The 23,890-nt window shown below is 47.5% G+C and overlaps 1 protein-coding gene across 1 annotated transcript; it reads right to left on the reverse strand.

The window, feature by feature from the left end:
- Window positions 1-8,762: 8,762 nt before the first annotated feature.
- On the reverse strand, window positions 8,763-23,214 carry LOC145540506 (antizyme inhibitor 2-like). Its single transcript, XM_081574995.1, is given in 12 exon segments — window positions 8,763-8,820; window positions 9,660-9,723; window positions 10,250-10,467; window positions 11,578-11,678; window positions 16,179-16,316; window positions 16,714-16,723; window positions 16,842-17,007; window positions 20,612-20,746; window positions 21,356-21,493; window positions 21,495-21,514; window positions 21,944-22,117; window positions 23,032-23,214. Coding segments are annotated over 11 exon segments (1,308 nt in total). The 3' UTR covers window positions 8,763-8,820; window positions 9,660-9,698.
- Between the last annotated feature and the right edge of the window lie 676 nt (window positions 23,215-23,890).

The raw sequence follows: 23,890 nt of genomic DNA on the forward strand, positions 1-23,890 counted from the left end.
GAAGCCATCAAGTGCTTCCTTTAAGTAAAAGTTCTAAACTTATAGAAAAAATGTAGAGGTTGCTAAGATCTATGGTAAGAACAAATTTTCTATTCATGAAATGGTGAAGAAGAAAAAAGAAATTCATGCTAGTATTGCTGTCTTGCCTCCAGGTGCAAAAGTTATGGCCACAGTGCAAGATAAGTGCTTAGTTAAGGTGGAAAAGGCATTAAATTTGAGCAATAAGATGTTTTGAGAAAGAGAGAGACCATATTCACATAACTTTCATTACAGTATGTAATTATGATTGTTTTATTTAGTTGGTGTTAATCTACTGTGCTTATTTTATAAAATAAACTTTAGCATAGGTATGTATGTATATGGAAAAACACAGTACGTGTAGGGTTCAGTACCCTCTGTAGTTTCAGGCATCCACTGGGGGTCTTGGAACCTATCACTCCCTTGGATAAGGGGGACTACTGTACTCAAAAACATGTAACAATGACCTCTACCTCATACAGACACTTGATCACTTAAAAAAACATTAAAAAATAGGAAACAGTAACTCAATATAAATGCCAAGTAAAGGTCATTTTAAAAATTGAGTGATATCACAAGTGTTTATGTTGATTTATGGCAAAAACCATCACAGTATTGTAAAGTAATTAACCCCAATAAAATAAATAAATAAATTTTTAAAAAAATAATAAATAGATAAACAATAAAGTCCTACTGCATAGCACAGGGAACTGTATTCAATATAATATAATGAAAAATAGTACGTATATGTGTAACTGAATCACTTTGCTCTACACCAGAAACTAACACAACGTTGTAAATACTCTATATTTAAATAAATAAATAAAAGACAAAAAAAATAAAAGAGTCTTGAAAATTTAAAACGTAGTATTAATTGCCCTTGATCTTTGTTTTTATAATAAATATTTCTGGTGTGGAAGAACTGACTTCATTTGCACTGATGCTGATTGAATTGAATGTGTTCAAACACTTTTTCATGCTGGGTATTAGGTACACGTTGCTTCCTATAACTTTCCTCTTTTTAAGGAGGCACTAATTTGATTTACAAAGAACTATAGCCTAGAGCAAACATTCAAACACTGGAAAGTACCAGCTAACATAATTGGGTTCAGTTCATTTCAGTCGCTCAGTCATGTCCGATTCTTTGCGACCCCATAATTGGATAGTATTAGAGTAACATGGCGAAATTACCAAATTAGGGACTTGTTCCCAGATAGCTCAGTTGGTAAAGAATCAGCCTGCAATGCAGGAGACCCCGGTTTGATCCCTGAGTTAGGAAGCTCTGCTGGAGAAGGGATAGGCTACCCACTCCAGTATTCTGGCCTGGAGAATTCCGTGGACTGTATAGCCCACGGGATCACAAAGAGTCGAACACGACTGAGTGACTTTCACTTCACTTTGCTTCCAAAACTTATTATTTCTTGGAACACTAATCATAGGGTTTGAATAAAGCTTACTCATATAATATATATATAAACATAAATATTCATTTTATTTGCAAGAATGGCTCACAGATTAGCAGCAGGCAGGTCCACAAATACATACTTATAACATGGCAAAAGCTACATGCAAAACTGATGACATCGCCACCAATTCCCTCCTACATGCTCCTGTTCCAGATCCCAGGAATGTTGATCTTGACCTTTGACTCTGAGTGTCAGTATCCCCTGCTCTAACTTTTGACATGTCAGTGAAAGTGAAAGTGAAGTCACTCAGTTGTGTCCGACTCTTTGCAACCCCATGGACTGTAGCCTACCAGGCTCCTCCGTGCATGGGATTTTCCAGGCAAGAATATTGGAGTGGGTTGCCATTTCCTTCTCCAGAAGACCTTCCCAACCCAGGGACTGAACCTGGGTCTCCTGCATTGTAGGCAGATGCTTTACCATCTGAGCTACCAGGGAAGTCTGACATGTCAGTGGGTTCCTTCAAACCAGAAACTTCTGTATGTTGATAGCTAAGCTTTGATTTCCACAGGAGGATAGTCATAGCTTTTCCTACCACCAGAGGTTAGTATCATACAACCCCAGAGAGGAGAGAGTTTCCAGGAGGGAAGGGACACCTGTATGAGTTGGATGGGTGCTTATCAAGGCTGTGAACTGACTGACAGATGGTCAATGGCATGCACCTCCTGCTAGAAAGTCCTGCTAACGACCTCTAGGCGTTCTACACAGATAGCTGTGGGCTGGGGCATTGGTGGGCTCCACCTGTTCTGGACCACCCACACCTTTCACAGCCTCCGAGCCTTTGCAGGGCTATTCCTTCTTCCTGGAGCATCTTTCCCAAACTGCCCCAGTCACTGGGTCTCTCTTCAAACATCACCTCCCACCACCCTCTCCAATCACTCTCCTTTAATTCCTTCTCAACATCCTCCAGAGTCTAGCATTGGTTTATTTATTTGGTTGGTTCCTGTCCTCCCACTTCCTCACCTCCACCCCCCATGGAATGTCAGGTCTACAAAAGCACTGATCTCTGCTCAAGTCCCAGAGTCTAGAACAGTGCCTGGCACAGAGGAGGTGTTCAGTGAATACTTATTGAAAGGATGAGTGACTGAGTGGATGGAGTAGGCGGGTTCAGACAGCTTTTTAAAGCCACCTCTCCGGACTTCTCTCTTCTCATTTGTCAAAGGGGGAAGGGAACTAACTCCTCTGCAGCCCTTTTCAATAAGGCATTGTTATTCCCACACACCGAATCCTTAGCTGAGCAAACACCTTGTGGGTTTCTGGTTGGATGCAACACTGACTGTGGCCAGTGGGTGGAAGCAAATCACTATGGTTGAACCATGACAAAGCCTGGGCCACTCAGTGCTCAGAACACCTGAAATTTAATCTCCCAACAGCCAAGCTTGTTATACATATAATATATATATATGTAGATATGTATGTATATTTGAGAAGCATATATATATATTTGAGAATCAAGACTTTCTTAAACACAGTGTGCTCACCCCTGTGGCCCTAAAGGGAAAACACTGAACTGCTTTTGAAGTCAAATCCCAGCTCTGTCATTTACCAGCTATGTGACCCCAGGGTTCACTTCTCTAAAGAGCGGGTATTATTTGCTCACTGGGTCATTATGAGTCTCCAGCAGGTAACGACTGTGGAAGGCAGCGTGTGGGCACAGGAAAAGGCTCTGAGGACTGCAGGTGGAGCCTGGAGCTGCAGAGATTCCCCCAGGAGCACCTCATTCTCTAAGCCGTCTCCACCAGCCTAGCTCTCCTCCTCCCCAAAGACCCCCACTCATTATGCATCTGCACCCACAGAGCAGGTGCCCACGTGCTGAAGACAAAATGCACTGCATGGTGGGCTTCACTCTATATGGACCCCCACAAACCTCGAGTGGGCACCTGCGCTGGCATTGCCACCCATTTCACTGGTCCATTCATCCTTCCACACTTCTTGTCCCTTTTCCACTCCGCCCTTCTCCTGAGAACACCAGGACCCTCTCCTGCCTCCTTGCTCCCACCATGTTTTTGCTTCTTATTCCGCTAAGAAAAACCACCAGTAGAGAGTTCCATGTTCTCCCAGCGACCCGCCTGTCCCTGTGGAGGCACTGGAGGAGTTCCTATCTGGGCCCACCCCACCCCAGTTCCCCCACCCACCCCAGAGCACAGGACACTAACCCCTCCCACCCACCCAAGAAGTTGCTTTGCCACTGTTGCCTCTCTTTCTGCGTCTTAATCATCTTGCCCTCTGTCAGTCATCCCTATGAGCCTACAAACAAGCTGTAGTATCTCTCATCTTAAACCTTCCTTGACCTACAGGTGCCTCTTCCAGCAACCCTCCCATTTCCTGCTCCTCTTAGAGCACAACTAACTTCCTGGAAGAGGTGCCCACACCCCATCCTCTCTGGACCCCACTTCCACCAACCTTCCTAGGTCTTAAAACCCGCGGGTTAAGATCACTGATGACCTCTGTCTCCCCGATGTCGTTCTCAGCCCTCACCTCACCCACTCTGGGGAGTCCTTGGCACAGAGCTGACGGCTGCCGTCTTGGAATATTTCTCCTTTCAGTTCCCAGGACCTGTGTCATCTCTCTGCATATTCACTTCCTGGCTGGGCTGGGCAGCCCCAGGGATGGAAAGTCCAACCAGTGTGGACCACGCCCCATGGACAGTCATATCTGCCTTCCCGACCTCTGCCCTGGAACCCGATGCTTGTATCTGACTCCATTTGGAAGTTGGATAGGCTTCTCACACGTGACTTTTCCAATACGGAACTCTCCATTTTAATCCCTCCTATCCCACTTCTCCTCCCTCCCTGCATCCACATCTGTGTACCGCAGCCACATGGACCACAGCCTTGTCTATCTCAATGAAACTAAGCCATGCCGTATGGGGCCACCCAAGACGGATGGGTCATGGTGGAGAGGTCTGACAGAATGTGGTCCACTGGAGAAGGGCATGGCAAACCACTTCAGTATTCTTGCCTTGAGAACCCCATGAACAGTATAAAAAGGCAAAAAGATAGGACACTGAAAGATGAACTCCCCAGGTCAGTAGGTGCCCAATATACTAATGGAGATCAGTGGAGAAATAACTCCAGAAAGAATGATGGGATGGAGCCAAAGCAAAAACGATACCCAACTGTGGATGTGACTGGTGATAGACGCAAAGTCCGATGCTGTAAAGAGCAATATTGCATAAGAACCTGGAATGTAAGGTCCATGAATCAAGGCAAATTGGAAGTGGTCAAACAGGAGATGGCAAGAGTGAACGTCGACATTCTAGGAATCAGCGAACTAAGGTGGACTGGAATGGGTGAATTTAACTCAGGTGATCATTATATCTACTACTGTGGGCAAGAATCCCTTAAAAGAAATGGAGTAGCCATCATGGTCAACAAAAGAGTCCAAAATGCAGTACTTGGATGCAATCTCAAAAACGATAGAATGATCTCTGTTCGTTTCCAAGGCAAACCATTCAATATCACAGTAATCCAAGTCTATACCCCGACCAGTAACGCCAAAGAAGCTGAAGTTGAACGATTCTATGAAGACCTACAAGACCTTCTAGAACTAACACCCAAAAAAGATGTCCTTTTCATTATAGGGGACTGGAATGCCAAAGTAGGAAGTCAAGAAATACCTGGCGTAACAGGCAGGTTTGGCCTTGGAGTACAGAATGAAGCAGGGCAAAGGCTAATAGAGTTTTGCCACGAGAACGCACTGGTAATAGCAAACACCCTATTCCAACAACACAAGAGAAGACTCTACACATGGACATCACCAGATGGTCAACACCGAAATCAGATTGATTATATTCTTTGCAGCCAAAGATGGAGAAGCTCTATACAGTCAGCAAAAACAAGACCGGGAGCAGACTGTGGCTCGGATCATGAACTGCTTATTGCCAAATTCAGACTTCAGTTGAAGAAAGTAGGGAAAACCACTAGACCATTCAGGTATGACCTAGATCAAATCCCTTATGAGTATACAGTGGAAGTGACAAATAGATTTAAGGGGCTAGACCTGATAGACAGAGTGCCTGATGAACTATGGACAGAGGTTCGTGACATTGTACAGGAGACAGGGATCAAGAAAATCCCCATGGAAAAGAAATGCAAAAAAGCAAAATGGCTGTCTGAGGAGGACTTACAGATAGCTGGGAAGAGAAGAGAAGCAAAAAGCAAAGGAGAAAAGGAAAGATATTCCCATCTGAATGCAGAGTTCCAAAGAATAGCAAGGAGGGATAATAAAGCCTTCCTCAGTGATCAGTGCAAGGAAATAGAGGAAAACAACAGATTGGGAAAGACTAGAGATCTCTTCAAGAAAATTAGAGATACCAAAGGAACATTTCATGCAAAGATAGGCTCGATAAAGGACAGAAATGGTATGGACCTAACAGAAGCAGAAGATATTAAGAAGAGGTGGCAAGAATACACAGAAGAACTGTACAAAAAAGATCTTCACGACCCAGATAATCACGATGGTGTGATCACTCACCTAGAGCCAGACATCCTGGAATGTGAAGTCAAGTGGGCCTTAGAAAGCATCACTACGAACAAAGCTAGTGGAGGTGATGGAATTCCAGTTGAGCTATTTCAAATCCTCAAAGGTGATACCGTGAAAGTGCTGCACTCGATATGCCAGCAAATTTGGAAAACTCAGCAGTGGCCACAGGACTGGAAGAGGTCAGTCTTCGTTCCAATCCCAAAGAAAGGCAATGCCAAAGAATGCTCAAACTACCGCACAATTGCACTCATCTGACATGCTAGTAAAGTAATGCTCAAAATTCTCCAAGCCAGGCTTCAGCAATACGTGAACCGTGAACTTCCAGATGTTCAAGTTGGTTTTAGAAAAGGCAGAGGAACCAGAGATCAAATTGCCAATATCCGATGGATCATTGAAAAAGCAAGAGAGTTCCAGAAAAACATCTATTTCTGCTTTATTGACTATGCCAAAGCCTTTGACTGTGTGGATCACAATAAACTGTGGAAAATTCTGAAAGAGATGGGAATACCAGATCATCTGACCTGACTCTTGAGAAACCTGTATGCAGGACAGGAAGCAACAGTTAGAACTGGACATGGAACAGCAGACTGGTTCCAAATAGGAAAAGGAGTACGTCAAGGCTGTATATTGTCACCCTGCTTATTTAACTTCTATGCAGAGTACATCATGAGAAACGCTGGGCTGGAAGAAACACAAGCTGGAATCAAGATTGCCGGGAGAAATATCAATAACCTCAGATATGCGGATGACACCACCCTTATGGCAGAAAGTGAAGAAGAACTAAAGAGCCTCTTGATGAAGGTGAAAGAGGAGAGTGAAAAAGTTGGCTTAAAGCTCAACATTCAGAAAACTAAGATCATGGCATCTGGTCCCATCACTTCATGGGAAATAGATGGGGAAACAGTGGAAACAGTGTCAGACTTTATTTTTTTGGGCTCTAGAATCACTGCTGATGGTGATTGCAGCCATGAAATTAAAAGACGCTTACTCCTTGGAAGGAAGGTTATGGCCAACCTGGATAGCATATTTAAAAGCAGAGACATTACTTTGCCAACAAAAGTACGTCTAGTCAAGGCTGTGGTTTTTCCAGTGATCATGTATGGATGTGAGAGTTGGATGGTGAAGAAAGCTGAGCGCCGAAGAATTGGTGCTTTTGAACTGTGGTGTTGGAGAAGACTCTTGAGAGAGTCCCTTGGACTGCAAGGAGATTCAATCAATCCATCCTAGAAGAGATCAATCCTGGGTGTTCATTGGAAGGACTGATGTTGAAGCTGAAACTCCAATACTTTGGCCACCTCATGGGAAGAGTTGACTCATTGGAAAAGACCCTAATGCTGGGTAGGATTGGGGGCGGAAGGAGAAGGGGCGACAGAGGATGAGACGGTTGGGTGGCATAACCAACTCGATGGACATGGGTTTGGGTGGACTCCAGGAGTTGGTGATGGACAGAGAGGCCTGGCGTGCTGCAATTCATGGGGTTGCAGAGAGTCGGACACGACTGAGTGACTGAACTGAACTGAACTGAACTGATCCCACTTCTCCTCCCTCCCTGCATCCACATCTGTGTACCGCAGCCACAGCCCAAAGCCCTGGAGTTGTCCTGGACTCCTCTCTTTGCCTCTTACCCCACCTCTGACCCCTTCAGAAACTTCTCTCCTCTTGACCTTTGCAGTCCTTGCTGAACCTGGTGCAGCTCACCACCTGTACTGTGATCACTGTCATTTCCCAGGACTGGCAGGAGCCCCTCAACTTCCCTCTGCATCCTGTCACACTATTCACCTGCCCAAACCTGCCAGGGCCTCCCCAGCCCCTTCCCCACCTTCTCCTCCTCAGAGCAAAGTCAGATCCCTGACTCACCTGAAGCTTGATGAGATCAGCCCCCAATCCTCCTCCTGCCTCAACTCCCAACACCTCCACTCACTCACTCTGCTCACCCACACGGGCTTCTTTCCTGTAAGAGAACACTGTCCATCCCTGGCCTTGGACTTGCTGTTTCCATTGCCTGGAACTCTCCGACTCAGGTAACCACATGCTCCCTTCAGATCTCTGCTCACCTGCCGTGTCCTCAGAGAGGTCTCCCCAGTCCCCTCTATCTAAAATAGTACTGTCTTCTATCACTCACTGGCCCCTTGCTTCACAGCACTTATTGCTTCCACTTCATTTTATTGCTGATTTAGGGGTTTGTTTATACCCTTTTTCCAACCAGAAAGTTAGCTCCATGAGCTTGGATTCTTATCCATCTTGTTCATCTTGTGCCATCTGTACCTAGAACAGTGCCAGACATGGTCTAGGCCCTTGCATTTTATTTTATGGATGGATGGATGAGTAGATGGATCAATGGTGAATGGATGGGTGGTTAGATGGATGGATGGGTGGTTGGATGGATGGATGGATAGATGGATGGTTGGATGGATAGATGGGTGGATGCATGGATGGATATCCACAATCACACAGTACAGTGCCCAAAGGGCAAAACACAGAACACACCAAAATCTCTTGCATCTGAATACAACTTTATTTTTTCCCTAAATCCCACTCATATTTGTACTTCCAGACACCACTGGGGAGGTAAGGGTAGATGATTCCACTCTGAATTTTCGGTCTCCGGGAGGAGACACACTATTCAAAGGCTTTCTGAACCTGCCACCTTCCTTGGGTGACATCCGCAGATTCATTCCCTCCTCCTCAGATGTTTGCAGGAGAAATCTCTGTAGCCCAAGGGTGCTAGGAGATTCCTCTGATCGTGGTTGAGCTGGGGAGGCTGCAGAAAGATTGATAGGGCTGATTCTGGTGGGTGGGGAGGACCCTTTGCAGAAGCTGGAGATCAGAAAATGTCTTGCTTTATCAGGTGAAGCTTTAAAAGGACACAGGACATAAGTGACTTTGGCTTCTGGGGTCTTCTCTCCCTTCCCTCCCTGCAGGAATGTGACTGGCCATTCTGATGTGACTTTACTCCCATCTCTGTCATCTTCCTTCCCTGTAGGATGAATTCTCTTTTTGAGCTCTGCTGCTGCTGCTGCTAAGTCGCTTTGGTCGTGTCCGACTCTGTGCGACCCCATAGACGGCAGCCCACCAGGCTCTGCCATCCCTGGGATTCTCCAGGCAAGAATACTGGAGTGGGTTGCCATTTCCTTCTCCACAGAGGCCAGTTTTGAACCTTAGATGTTGCCTCATTTCAGAGGCACCCTAACCCGGCAGTCCCCCAACATTTTTGGCACTAAGGACTGGTTTCCTGGAAGACAATTCTTCCACGGACCGGGAGTGGGGGGAATGGTTTCAGATGATTCAAGCATGTTACATTGATGGCATCACCACCTCAGTCAGCTCCATCTCAGAACATCAGGCCGTTAGCGGCTTAAAAGGAGAGCGCATGCGTGGTTCACTGTAGGGGCACTAGGGTTCCCGCTCCTGTGAGAATCTAATCCCGCCTCTGATCTGACAGGAGGCGAGGCTAAGGCAGTAATGCGAGTGATGGGAATTGGCTGTAAATATAGTTAAAGTTTCTCTCACTCGCCCCCCTCTCTCCTCCTGTACTGCGGCCAGGGTCCTAACAAGCCACGGACTGGTACTGGTCCATGGCCCGGGGTTGGGGACCCCTGGGGTTGGGGTTGGGGGCCCTTGCCCTAACCTCTGTTTCCTCCACGCTACTCCTCCCCACCAATCGCTGCCCCCAGGCATCCCTCACGAGCGCACCGAGGTGACTGGAGCCCCTCCATTCTGACTGCGTCCGGCCTACAGCGTGGTCTCCAGCAGGCTTCTGTGGAAGGAATGCACCAGTAAAGGGGTGTTCCAGAGCCCCCTCCACTACATCAGGAGGCAAACCCCTGGTTGGACCCAGAGGAGATCCTGTCAGGGGCTGTAAGGGAGCCTGGAGTTGGTGGGGAAGGGATACCTGAGGAGGGAACCGGGGAGCAGCTGCAAATGGTCAGAGCAGAGTGGGGCCGGGTGGCAGGGGAGACCTTGACCATGAAGCTGAGGATCAGCTGGGGCCACAGGGCTGCCTGATTCTGCCCACAATGGCATCTACATGTCAGGGCTCTCAGAGCTGCCCAGGTGGGCTACCTTGAACTTACCAGGGATGAGGTTGTAACAGGGTCAACCCCATAGGCAGAGGCCAGTGTCAAAGGTCAGCCAGACATCTTGGGCTTTGCTGGGGCCAGTGGGGAGACTAGGGTATTTCCGGGGCCTGGGACCCCAGAGCTCAGCCACCAACTCCCCTAAACAAGTTCCGATCTTGGTGAGAGCCGCTCACTGCCCACCCTCTTTCCTTCTCCTCCAGACACCTGAGCTCAGGTCGCATGGCGTAGCAGATGGAGGCGGGAGAGAAGCCATTGAAGGTGGAGCTCATGGCAGACGTGTAGGCGCCCATGAAAGGGAAGACCAGCCAGTCGCCCACATCCAGCTCCGGCAGCTGCACCTCCTTCAAGAAGAGCTGGTCCAAGGCATCACACGTGGGGCCAAAGAGGGTGCAGGGGAAGAGGGGCGGCTTAGGGCAGAGCTCCTGCAGGGACACGGGGGTGGGGAATCAGAGAAGACCCCCCCAACACCCACACAGCCCTACCCACTCCTCATAAAGCAAGGCATGCCCCCAGGGCACCTGCAGGAAGGACTCTGTCATCCACCCACACTGACTAATTCCTGAATGGTCCCTGTGTGGCAGGCATTGCTCTTAACCCGCCCTCATGGAGCTTATGCTTTAAAGACTGACTCCAGCCCTTCCAGTTCACAAGTGCAGACACAGATGGGACCCCAGCTTTCCCATCTATAAAATGGGAAGATTGTATTTAATAATCACTCAAAATACTGGCGGAGAAGGCAATGGCACCCCGCTCCAGTACTCTTGCCTGGAAAATCCCATGGATGAAGGAGCCTGGTGGTCTACAGTCTATGGGGTCGCTAGGAGTTGGACTCGACTGAATGATTTCACTTTCACTTTTCCCTTTCATGCACTGGAGAAGGAAATGGCAACCCACTCCAGTATTCTTGCCTGGAGAATCCCGGGGACGGCGCAGCCTTGTGGGCTGCCGTCTATGGGGTCGCGCAGAGTCGGACACGACTGAAGCGACTTAGCAGCAGCAGCAGCAGCAAAATACTGGGCCTCAAACCTAGCTTCACTGGACGTGCTTGAGGAGTTTTCACAAAGGATCATGCCAGGATCCCAACCCATGAGAAATTACAATATCAATGGTCTGGGGCCTGGTCCGGGCAGAGGAGTTTTAAAACTTCTTACGTGATTCTAATGTGAAGCAGTTTGAGAATTTCTGCTTCCTAAGTCTCCTGCATCTCTAAGATTCAAGAACTCCGGAATGACAAACAAACAGAAAGACAGACAGCCAAAGAGAAGCACACACCCCTCCACAGACCATGGACCTAGACACTCGCCTTCCTGCATAGGTGTGAATTTCCAGGCCCACACGAAGTGCACATGCCAAAACACACAGACATACATCCACATCCTGGCACACGCAGAAGGTGTGACAATCCACCAAGACACCAATAATCTGAGATCCTTTGCCTCTCCCACTGGGAGCAGGGAATCCTGCCCCAGGGGGGCTGGACCAGGTGGTCTCAAGGTCTAGGAGGTGCCAGAGCCACGAAACGTTTTCCTTACCTTCACCACAATGGGTATCCTGGGTTCAAGCTCCCTGGGAAAGATGCGGAATGTGCCATAGTGGCCATCATTGAGATAGTACAGCGGCTTCCGGCGGCCCCCTGAGGGCGGGCAGAGGGCAGGACTGAGCTGTGCTCAACCAGGGCTGACCCTCAACACCCGAGCCCGGCACCTGCGGGGGAGCCCTGATCCTCTGCCCAGCACTGGATAACCCCTGCTCCTTGCTCCAGGAGGCTTCTCTGAGCCCAAGGACGGTTGGGGCCTACACTCCCATTGCCCCTCCGCTCCGCCCCCACTATCTTTCAGTGCTCCCCCCTTCTTCCCTTCATCTTCCTCTTCCAAATAAGAATAATCTAACTGGACTTCCTTAGTGGTCCAATGGTTAAGAATCCACCTGCCAATTTAGGGAATACAGGTTCGATCCCTGGTCTGGGAAGAACCCACATGCTGTGGAGCAAATAAGCCTGTGGGCCACAACTACTGAGCCCGCGCTCTAGGGCCTGCGAGCTGTAGCAACAGAAGCCCTGTGCCTAAAGCCTGTGCTCCAGAGCTAGAGAAGTCCCCTTGATGAGAAGCCAGTGCACCCCAACTAGAGAGCAGCCCCCAGTTGCCAAAACTAGAGAAAGCCTGCATGCATCAACAAAGACCCAGCACAGCCAATAAATAAATAAAAGAATAATCTAACTAACATACCATATAACCCAGGCATTGTTCTAAGCTCTCTACATATACTGAACTATTTAATCCTCCTAACTACCCTCTGAGTGGGTTCAGTGAGCCCTACTTTACGGTTGAGAAAACAGCCTTGTCAGAAGTCATGTAGGAGACTGTGCCAGGGCTGGGATTTGCCCCCAGATCGCAGGTCTCATGTTCTCTACCCTCACCTTAGACCAGGTGCTCTGAGCACCTGCTGCATGAGTCAGACTGGGAGCAGTCTTTTCAGGACTTGATTCCATCGTGGTTGGTCCTTAGTGATGTGCTAATTTATCAGTTTCCTTCCTCAAAGGGGTGCCCGTATAAACTACATTTTCTTAGTCTCTACATTCTTTTTTTCCTTATATTCTTGATGCTCCAGCATCTGGGGCCTTGCTGACCCTGGCGAGACTGCTCCTCCCCGGGCTGGTTCATTTCTAGAGACAGCAAACAACTGCCTTGCAAGTATGCTTTGCCCGTGCAAGCCAACTGATCCAGTGTCCACACTGCAAACAACCTTCTGGATGGAATTCACAGAACTTGAAGCACTACCTAATTGCCCAAGGACAGTCCTTACCCTCTACAACCCACAGAAATTACTCAAACTAGCCAATCCCAAACCTGCCAGTCCAGCTCACCCTGCTTCACCCATTCTGTTCCTCGAAAACCACAACAGAGGCTCTGACCAGTCTTCCCCCTGTCCTTCTGCTTCCTTGCCCATCCTGTCCTTCCCCTTGTGGCCCGGGTGGCCTGCCTCGCCTCTGGGTTCTCCAGAAGAAGCTTTATGGCAGTTATTTCCAGGTCTTACACAAACCGATTAAAACACATCCCAGGTATTATCACCCTGCTTCTTTAACTTATATGCAGAGTACATCATGTGAAATGCTGGGCTGGATGAGGGTCAAGCTGGGATCAACATTGCTAGGAGAAATATCAACAACCTCAGATATATAGATGATACCACTCTAATGGCAGAAAGTGAAGAGGAACTAAAGAGTCTCTTGATGAGGGTGAGAGAGGAAAGTGAAAAGGCTGGCTTGGAATTCAACATTCAGAGGAAGGAGGTGAGAGGGAGGTTCAAGAGGGAGGGGACATATATATAGCTATGGTTGATTCATGTTGATGTTTGGCAGAAACCAACATAATTCTATAAAGCAATTATCCTTCAATTAAAAAAATAAATAAAGCTCAACATTCAAAAAACAAAGATCATAGCATCTGGTCCCATCTCTTCATGGCAAATAGATGGGGGGAAAGTGGAAACAGTGACAGATTTTCATTTCTTGGGGCTCCAAAATCACTGCGGATGATAACTGCAGCCATGAAATTAAAAGACTCTTGCTCCTTGGAAGAAAAGCTGTGACAAACCTAGACAGCATATTAAAAAGAAGAGACATCACTTTGCCAACCAAGGTACATATTGTCAAAGCTGTGGTTTTTCCAGTAGTCATGTGTGGATGTGAGAGTGGGACCATAAAGAAGGCTGAGCACTAAAGAACTGATGCTTTCCAACTGTGGTGCTGGAGAAGACTCCTGAGGGTCTCGTGGAAAGCAAGGACATCAAACCAGTCAATCCTAAAGGCAATTAATTCTGAATATTCATTGGAAGGACTGAAGCTGAAGCTGCAATACTTTGGCCACCTGATGGGAAGAGCCAACTCCTTGGAAAAGACTCTGATGCTGGGAAAAACTGAGGTCAGGATGAGAAAAGGCGGTGACAGAGAATGAGATAGTTGGATGGCATCTTCGACTCAATGGAGATAAGTTTGAGCAAGCTCTGGGAGATAGTGAAGGACAGGAAAGCCTGGTGTGCTGCAGTCCATGGGGTCGCGAAATTGGACACACCTTAGCAACTGAACAACAACAAAGTACATTTAAAAACATTGCCCTACTCTGACAAGTATGGGGTACAGCTCAATTGTCACCTCCCTCCATCTAAACACTCTGCCTCTATTGATGTTGCCAGTGTAAGTGTGTGTTAGCTTTCTCTCCAGCACCATCTTACTTCTGATGCATATTGAACTAGTGGTCACCTATGACCCCCAGATCCTTTTGACAGGACCTACTACCAAGGCAGTTTCTTCACAATCACTCTTCATCTGTTCTTAGAATATTGCTTTCTGGAATCTAAACTCAGGATTTTGTGCTGATTTCTGTCAGCATTTGAGGCATTTCATAATATTTGGGCATTTAGATGCCCAGATCTTTCTGAATACTGATTTTCTGCCCTCCCTGCTGACCCCGATGTACTTCCTACCATCCTCTCCCCTCTTTCCTAGTTGCCATCACTGAAGCCACAGCCCCAGTTGTCCCTAAACTACTTAGTCATGAGAGGTAGTCAAGACACCTCTGAGGCCAAGAGCTCAGGTCTGCTTGGCATGTGGTACAAATCCAAGTGCAAAGGTTTGAGTCAGGCAGACCAGGTCCAGTTGTACTGCTGACTAGCTGTCCTGCCTTGGACAAGTTACTTCCTCTCTCTGAGCCTCACTATCTCTGCCTGTAAGATGGGAATGACCCCAAATTACTTCACAGGGTTGTTGAGCAGAAATGAGAGAAAATACATATTTTATACATAATAGATATCTAATAATTGGCAACTCTTGTTATTATGGAAATAAAAATAATGAGTCCCTAGGGACTTCCCTGGTGGTTCAACGATTAATACTGTGCTTCCACTGCAGGGGGCATGGGTTCAATCCCTGGTCGGAGAACTGAGATGCCACATGCCCCAAGGGGTGGCCAAAAAAACAACAACACACATACAAAAATTACCCCTTACCATAATAAAGATACAAATTTTAAAAATAAGCCCTTAATACTTAGAGTTTTGTTAAATGATGGCTTGAAATCATAGGCTTCCTATCACAATATCCTTTAACGAGACGTGTTGTGAAGAAATGCAATCAGCTGGGAGAAGGCAATGGCACCCCACTCCAGTACTCTTGCCTGGAAAATCCCATGGACGGAGGAGCCTGGTAGGCTACAGTCCATGGGGTCACTAAGAGTCGGATGCGACTGAGCAACTTTACTTTCACTTTTCCCTTTCATGCACTGGAGAAGGAAATGGCAACCCACTCCAGTATCTTGCCTGGAGAATCCCAGGGACGGGGGAACCTGATGGGCTGCCGTCTATGGGGTCTCACAGAGTCGGACACGACTGAAGCGACTTAGCAGCAGCAGCAGCAGCAATCAGCTGACACAAGTGCCCTTGGGATTACAAACCTGTGGGCCAATCATTTGTCAAAAGGATAAGGGAGGAGATTAAAGCAGCTTATAAATATTTATATGTCAGTTATCATAAAGCAGCAAAGAATAAAAGCACTAAGCCAGTGGGGAAGATCTATTCATGTTCTCTGTCTTATCATTAAATGGAGTTTCTGGTTAGCTCACTTTGTGTGAAAACCAAATGCTGCAAAAATAGCAATCTAAAAGAGCTCCTGCGGTGGTTGTCCTCGACTGTCAAAGGTTTACCGTTACCCTACAGATGTCACCCTTAACCTTCAGGCCATGACGACAATGGTGCCTTCTTATATGTATTGTAAGAATTTGCATTTACTCACTATATTTTTGGCACAGGAATCTGCACCTGTTAGATAATGCTTGATGGATGAATTTAAGGTGCACACCAGCACGATTTTGTCCGTGAACCTCATGGGCTGTATTCTGTGACTTTACCTCCATAAACGCTGTATAAATCCATTGGCTACTTAGGAAATATGAAGACCCTTCATCTTGGTTCTTACCTCCCAGTCTAAGAACAATAAAATAGTGATACTAACAGGTTCATTCTTTTACCCAATTCAAAGCTTATTTCCTGCGAATTAGGCATTCGGGGGTGGAACCCAGATCCCCTACCCATCCTCTGCTCTGGGGCCCAGGAATGCCTGGACAGTGGCCTGCCCACCCACCGGGCTCCAGCACAGCCTTCTTGGCCATGATGTTGACAGCAGTCATGCAGACAGATGCTGCATAGAAGCGGCCGGGCTCTGCGATGACCTCGACGCCACATCCCTCGGGGAAGTCTTGGGCCAGGGCAGCGTTGATCACTCCACCAACTGCAGGGACAGAGCCAGACTTTAACATGGCCAGTCCATCTGAGGAGGCTTTACCTGCACGCTCTCCCTTCATTCCCTTGACAGCTATGTGGGGAGTCATTATCTCTGTTTTACTAGGGAGGAAACAGGTAGATGCCCATGGTGGGGAAGTAACTTGTCCAAGGGCACACAGCACCCTGAGATGTCTGAATCTGGGACCACTTAAATTAATACACAGTCAGCAAAGACAAAATGTTCCCCAGGTCTCAAGGATAGCAAACTTCTACCTGACTGTCGCTTAAGGGAGGATAGCAACTAACGCCTCTAAAGAAAGACACGGAACCAGATACACACATGCTCATATATGCACACAGGCCGTGTAAGTGTAGTCAGACAAAGACCTCTCAACAACGACAAATCTCAGCTACATACACGCATGCGACTCACAGTTCCATGACCTCCTCGTACACAAACAAACACACTCGGTCCCCTGAAGCCAAGCTGGAGCACCCGGCTCCCTCTCATCCTCCCCGTCACCTCCTTAAATTCAAGTTTAGAGCCTTCGTCTCCAGGGAAGCCCCCTCCGATGTCCAGGAGGCTCATGTCGTGCCCAATCCTGCTGCCCATCTCAAACACGCGCCGGCAGTCAGCGATGGCCTTCGTGAAGTTATTTGGTGTCTCGCATCTTGAGCCCACATGGAAGCTGAACACACATCAAGTGACATGTAGAGAAACACCCGTGAAAAAGCAAAGGTCAGTAGGAAGAGAGACATGGCCAGAAACACCGAAGCACGGTCATCCTTGAATTGGAGCACTGAAGACTGTGCGGTGGTCACCTCTCTCAGCAGCCCCTTCCCAGTGCCTCATTTCAGGGGCTTCTCTTCTTCTCCCCCTTGGAAGGCGTGTGGTCAGAACCCGAATCCCCATGCCTGTGAGGAGGGCCAGTTGGGGTAAGTCCAGTGCAAAAGTTCAAGGGGGTGCCACAATACTAAATTATCAAGATAAAGAACATTTAATGTAATCATTGTAAAGAGCAAAACTGATTTAGAAACATCTACAATGAAGAAAATACTGAAATGTAAATAAAGACAAGATTAGTAACAGTAGGGACTTCCCTGGTGGTCCTGTGGTTAAGAATCCACCTTGCAATACAGGGGACATGGGTTTGATCCCTGATGGGGGAACTAAGATTCCATGTGCCGTGGAGCAACTAAGCCCACATACTGCAACTATTAAGCCCACACGCCACAACTAGAGAGTCCATGCTCTGAAACCAAAGATCCCACGTGATGCAACTAAGGCCTAACAAAGCCAAATTAAATAAACACTTTAAAAAATATAAAGGCGCTTTATAGATACAAAAGTGGTAACAGTAATTGAACCCTGAAGCAAAAGGAAAAATGAGAAATGCCAATCCTGTCTTTAAAGTTTTTATATTTTTCTCGTCATGTTTTGCATTATTTTTTATTTTTTCAAATACTGTATTCAGTTCAGTTCAGTTCAGTCGCTAAAATACTATTTATCTAGAGTACTTTTTTTTTCCCTAACTTTTTTAACATCCCCTTAAATTTTGCACCCAAGGCCTTTGCCTCCTTTTCCCCACCGTAATCCCAGATAACATCCAGCTTCTTTGCTGAGGACAGAGTAGCATTATGAGGTCCAGAGGGGCCTCGGCTGACCAGAGCGTAACCAGGAAGCCAACAGCTGGAGGTAGACAGTGGAAATTTTGTCAAGAGAACGAACTGGTCATAACAAACACTCTCTTCCAACAACATGAGATGATGCTACACATGGATATCGCCACATAGTCAATACTGAAATCAGGTTGATTACATTCTCTGCAGCTAAAAATGGAGAAGCTCTATATGTTCAGCAAAAGCAAGACCTGGACCTGGCTATGGCTCAGATCATGAGCTTATAGCAAAATTCAGGCTTAAATTGAAGAAAGTAGGGAAAACCACTAGGCTATTCAGGTATGACCTAAATCAAATCCCTGATGATTATACAGTGAAAGAAAGTGAAGTTGCTCAGTCTTGTCCAACTCTTTGCAGCCCCATGGACTGTAGCCTACCATGCTCCTCCCTTCATGGAATTTTCCAGGTAAGAGTACTGGAGTGGGTTGCCATTTCCTTCTCCAGGGGATATTTCTGACCCAGGGATCAAACCCGGATCTTCCACATTGCAGGCAGACGCTTTACCATCTGAGCCACCAGGGATTATACAGTAGAAGTGACAAATAGATTCAAGGGATTAGACGTGATAGAGTGCCTGAAGAACTATGGATGGAGGTTCGTGACATCATACAGGAGGCAGTAAGAAGACTGCCTCTTCTTAGAAATACAAGAAAAAGAAATACAAAAAGGCAAAATGATTGTCTGAGGAGGCCTTACAAATAGTTGAGATAAAAAGAGAAGCGAAAAGCAAGGGAGAAAAGGAAAGATGTACCCAACTGAATGCAGAGTTCCAGAGCATAGCGAAAGAAAAAAAGCCTTCCTAAGTGAACAATGCAAACAAACAGAGGAAAACAATAGAATGAGAAAGACTAGAAATCTCAAGAAAATTGGAGACATCAAGGGAACATTTCATGCAAGGATGGGCATGATAAAGGACAGAAACGGTTAGGACCTAACAGAAGCGTAAGAGATTAAGAGGTGGCAAGAACACACAGAAGAACTATACCAAAAATGTCTTAGTGCCCCAGATAGCCAAGATGGTGTGGTCATTTATCCAGAGCCAGACATCCTGGAGTATGAAGTTAAATGGGCCTTAAGAAGTATTACTATGAACAAAGGGAGTAGAGGTGATGGAATTCCAGCTGAGCTATTTCAAATCCTAAAAGATGCTGCTGCTAAAGTTCTGCACTCAAGATGCCAGTAAGTTTGGAAAATTCAGCAGTGGCCACTGGAAAAGGTCTGGAAAAGGACTGGAAAAGGTCTGTTTTCATTCCAATCCCAAAGAAGGGCAGTGCCAAAGAATGTTTGAACTATTGCACAATTGCCTCATTCATTTCACGCGCTAGCAAAGCCATGCTCAAAATCCTTCAAGGTAGGCTTTAGCAGTACATGAGCCAATCTGGGTTTAGGAAAGGCAGAGGAATTAGAGATCAAATTGTTGACATCTGTTGGATCATAGAGAAAGCAAGGGAATTCAAGGAAAACATCTACATCTGCTTCATTGACTATGTTAAAGCCTTTGACTGTGTGGATCACAACAAACTGTGGAAAATTCTGAAAGAGATGGGAATACCAGACCACCTTACCTGCCTCCTGAGAAACCTGTATGCAGTTCAAGAAGCAACAGTTAGAACAGGACATGGAAAAATGGACTGATTCAAAATTGGGAAAGGAGTATGACAAGGTTGTAGATTGTCACACTGCTTATTTAACTTGTATGCAGAATACATCATTTGAAATGTTGGACCGGATGAAGCACAAGCTGAAATCAAGATTGCCAGAAGAAATATTGACAGCCTCAGATATGTAAATGATACCATCTATTGGCAGTAAGTGAAGAGGAACTAAAGAGCCTCTTGATGAGGGTGAAAAAGGAGAGTGAAAAAGCTGGCTTAAAACTCAACATTTAAAAAACTAAGATCATGGTATCTAGTCCCATCACTTAATGGCAAATAGAAGGGGAAAAAGTGGAAGCAGTGACAGACTTTATTTTCTTGGGCTCCAAAATCACTTCGGACAGTGACGGCAGCCATGAAATTCTCCCTCCTTGGGAGAAAAGCCATGACAAACCTAGACAGTGTGTTAAAAAGCAGAGACATCACTTTGCCGACAAAGGTCTGTATAGTCAAAGCTATGGTTTTTCCAGTAGTCATGTGTGGATGTGAGAGTTGGACCATAAAGAAAGCTGAAGAATTGATGCTTCTGAACTGTGGTGTTGGAGAAGACTCTTGAGAGTCCCTTGGACTGCAAGGAGATCAAACCAGTCAATCCTAAAGGAAATCAACTCTGAATATTCATTGGAAGGACGGATGCTGAAGCTGAAGCTCCAATACTTCGGCCACCACATGTGAAGAGCTGACTCCTTAGAAAAGACCCTGATGCTGGGAAAGATTGAAGGCAGGAGGAGAAGGGGGTGACCTAGGATGAGATGGTTGGATGACATCACTGGCTCAATGGACATGAATTTGAGCAAACTCCAGGAGATAGTGATGGACAGGGAAGCCTGGTGTGCTGCAGTCCGTGGGGTCACAAAGAGTCAGACATGACTGAGTGACTGAATAACAACAACAATGGACAGTGGAAACCAAGACTCCTGCCTCCTCCTTCCCAGGCAGGGAAAGCCAGTGCACTCACCTGGTTCCAACCACTGCCAACCCCAGGTCCCTGGCAGACTTGAGCAGATGTTCACATACCTCCAGCCTGGCCCCAAACTTAGAGCTCAGGGGAAACTCGCTGTCACTGTCGTCGATCCACAGCCGGAGGACCAGCCTGGGAGAGGGGTGCAAAGGGTATCAGAATTTCTTAGGCACATGAGCCCCGAGGGCCCCCATCCTACCTCCCTCCAGCTTCCCACTCACTTCTTCCTAGCTCCTCTGGACTATCCAGCCATGGAGACCCAAAGAGTAAACACACTCACTACCTACAGGCTTCTGTCCAGGCAAGAAAAAGCAGGAAAAGGATAAAATTATAAATACACCTTCCATAGGCCCCTGCATTACAGGATCAGAGATGTTAAGTAACTTTCCTAAGATCACACAGCATGTGACAAATGGATCTGAAAATGTGAGCCCTGGCCAACCTGACTCCGATACGAGTGTCTTTTCCATAAGGTCAGCTAACGCCAGACCACCGAGCGCTAGTCTCTGCCCAGTGTCTATGCAAACACAGGCGTTGTTTATTTGGCATCAGTGGGCACCAGCGAACGCCTCAGGCCGTCGACCCAGATTCTTTGACTTTGCTGCTTTGGCTTGTGCCAGTCACACTTGGGACTTCCTTCATCTGGTTCCTGTAGCCAGTTCCAACTGCTGGGGTCCCAGGTTTAAGATCCCTTTTCCCACCTGTCTCTACTTGTTTGCACGCACCCCCTGCTGGTCTCACCTGGCCCCAGGATGGTGCTGGGCCACCTTGATTAGCTCCTCCTCGCTGTCAAACACCAGGAGCTTCACCCCGTGGAGGGCAGCAAAGCGGATGTGGGAGGCAGGCTTGCAGGGGTTGCCATAGAGGATGCATGAGGTCCAGCACCTGCTCCAGCTCAGCCTGGCATGGGTGAGAGCCAGAGTAGGGGGCTGCCTCACTGCTCCTCTACTCTTTGAGGATGAGAATCCTGGGCATGAGCAAAAGGGACTACCCTGACTGAACCCCCATTGTGCAGTGCGCTGAACACGACTGTGCCCTTTAGGTTTCTAGAATCTTCCAAGTGAAAAGGCTGTGCTAGGACAGGAACAGCATCTGTGTCTTCCAGCTTGTGCTTCCCCTCATTCCCTTAAGCTGTCTGCCTTAGTCACAGGGACCCGTGGGAGGCTGATCCCCCGTAGTGCATTCATTTATTCTTCCCCAAATAATTGAGGACTAGGAGTGTCAGCCCCTGTTGAGGAGCTGCAGTCCCCACCCCAGGACCCCTGGAAACTGGCCTTTTTTCCCCAAGAAGTGTTGGGTTTGTGAATGAGTCAGCTGGCCCGGGCTCACCTGGCTGGCACAGTCGAAGCTGGCGCCCAGGGCGGCCAGGACACGCAGCATCCAGGGGTTGTTGTTGCACTTCACTGCGTAGAAGGGTGAGACCCGCGGCAGGGCCTGGCGGAAGACCTGATGGCGGTTGGCCAGCACGCCCAGGTCAGCCACCATGAAAGCATCTAGGCAGTCCTGCCGGGACAGTGAAAGAGAAAGAGAAGGCTGGGTAGTGAGTTATCTCACCTGATCCTCAAAACCACACTATGCAATAAGAACTATTACTGTTGCCATTTCAGATATGGGGAAACAAGGTCACTGGCTCAAGGTCACAGAGAAAGTACATGGCTAGGATAGAGTTTGATACCAGGTCTTCTAACTCTTTTTTCCAGTAGTCATGTATGGGTGTGAGAGTTGGACCACAAAGAAGGCTGAGAGCCAAAGAACTGATACTTTTGTGGTGCTGGAGAATACTCTTGAGTATCCCTTGAACTGCAAGGAGATTAAAGCAGTTAATCCTAAAGGAAATCAACCCTGAATATTCATTGGAAGGACTGATGCTGAAGCCCCAATACTTTGGCTACCTGATGCGAAGAGCCAACTCACTGGAAAGGACCCTGATGCTGGGAAAGATTGAAAGCAAAAGGAGAAGCGGCTGGCAGAAAATGAGATGGTTAGATAGCATCACCAGCTCAATGGACATGAATCTGAGCGAACTCCGGGAGACAGTGAAGGACAAGGAAGCCTGGTGTGCTACTGTCCATGGGTCACAAAGAATTGGACATGACTTAGCAAATGAACAACCACAACTTCTAACACTTAAAATAGGGGGACAAGAGGGAAACAATTTTTGTAGATCAGGAAGGAGGAAAGACAGCTCCAACCCTCAATCAGGCAGCTTGGCACTGGGTAAAACCCCCAAGCGGTGGCTTGGGGAGGGAGCTAGAAGGGGACAGAACGATTCTATCACCCCCAGCAGAGCAGAGCTTTGAAATAAGACCTAGGAAACTGACATAAAACCAGAAAACAGAGTCTTATTTCTTGCCCATCAAAGCAGGAATGGAGACACCCTCATCCTTCCTTACGTCCCCGCCCCCCCCCTTCTCTACCGAATCAGAGAGCTCCTTGATCTTCTTCAGGACCACATCCCAGGCTGTTTCTCCGGGCTCCAGGGCAATGATATCCTTTGGCCATGTTGTTCCAGGGCTTTCTTTACTCTCCTTTGAGTTCCCTATGGGGTTGCTCACCCCCGACACTCCAACCAAACCCTCGGCCAGGCGCAGTTTCAACATCCTAAAAAGGGCTGGCACTGAGATGGGCCTCTTCCCTCCTCCCAGCTCCCCACTGGCCCCAGAGCCAGCGTTCTCAGGCTGTAACTTCTCAGCCCTCCCATTCAGCTAACACAGCTCCATGGAGCCCTTGTGATTTTCCCATCTGTAAAATGGGCCACTGGTCGGGCCCAGTCTGCTTCAGAGACCTGGTAAGGGATCAAGCAAGACACACAGGCTGTACACAAGGAATAGAGGCTTGGCATCCTCTTCTGGGCTCCTCCACACAGATGTTCCCATTCACAGATGGGAAAACTGAGGCTGGGAAGGATAAGTGCAGAGTTTCAGGATCTTCAGATTGTAGGGTTCAGAGCCAGGGCCCAGGAGATGATCCAGGTTCAGGGTCCCCATTCTACACACGGGAATGAGAGGCCCAGAGAGAGGAAGGGACTTGATCGAGATCACCAAATCGTCAGTGGCAGAGCTGGGACTGGCACCTGGGGTCCCTAGACCAGAAATGGACCTGCTGCCAGCCAGGCATCCCTGAGACCAAAGCGAGGGTGGCCTGCAGCCAGGGGCCTTCTGTTCTGGCAGCTGGGACTTGACCTGTACCCCCCATGCCACACGCAGACTCTTCTGCTGCCTACTGTGACTTGCTTTCTCAGGCTCAATCTAGGGAGCTGGGATCTGTGGTGTCTGG

Source organism: Giraffa tippelskirchi, chromosome 3, assembly GCF_054371585.1.
Source record: "Giraffa tippelskirchi isolate mGirTip1 chromosome 3, T2T-mGirTip1v1.2.pri, whole genome shotgun sequence".
In the NCBI taxonomy this organism is placed as follows: Eukaryota; Metazoa; Chordata; class Mammalia; order Artiodactyla; family Giraffidae; genus Giraffa; species Giraffa tippelskirchi.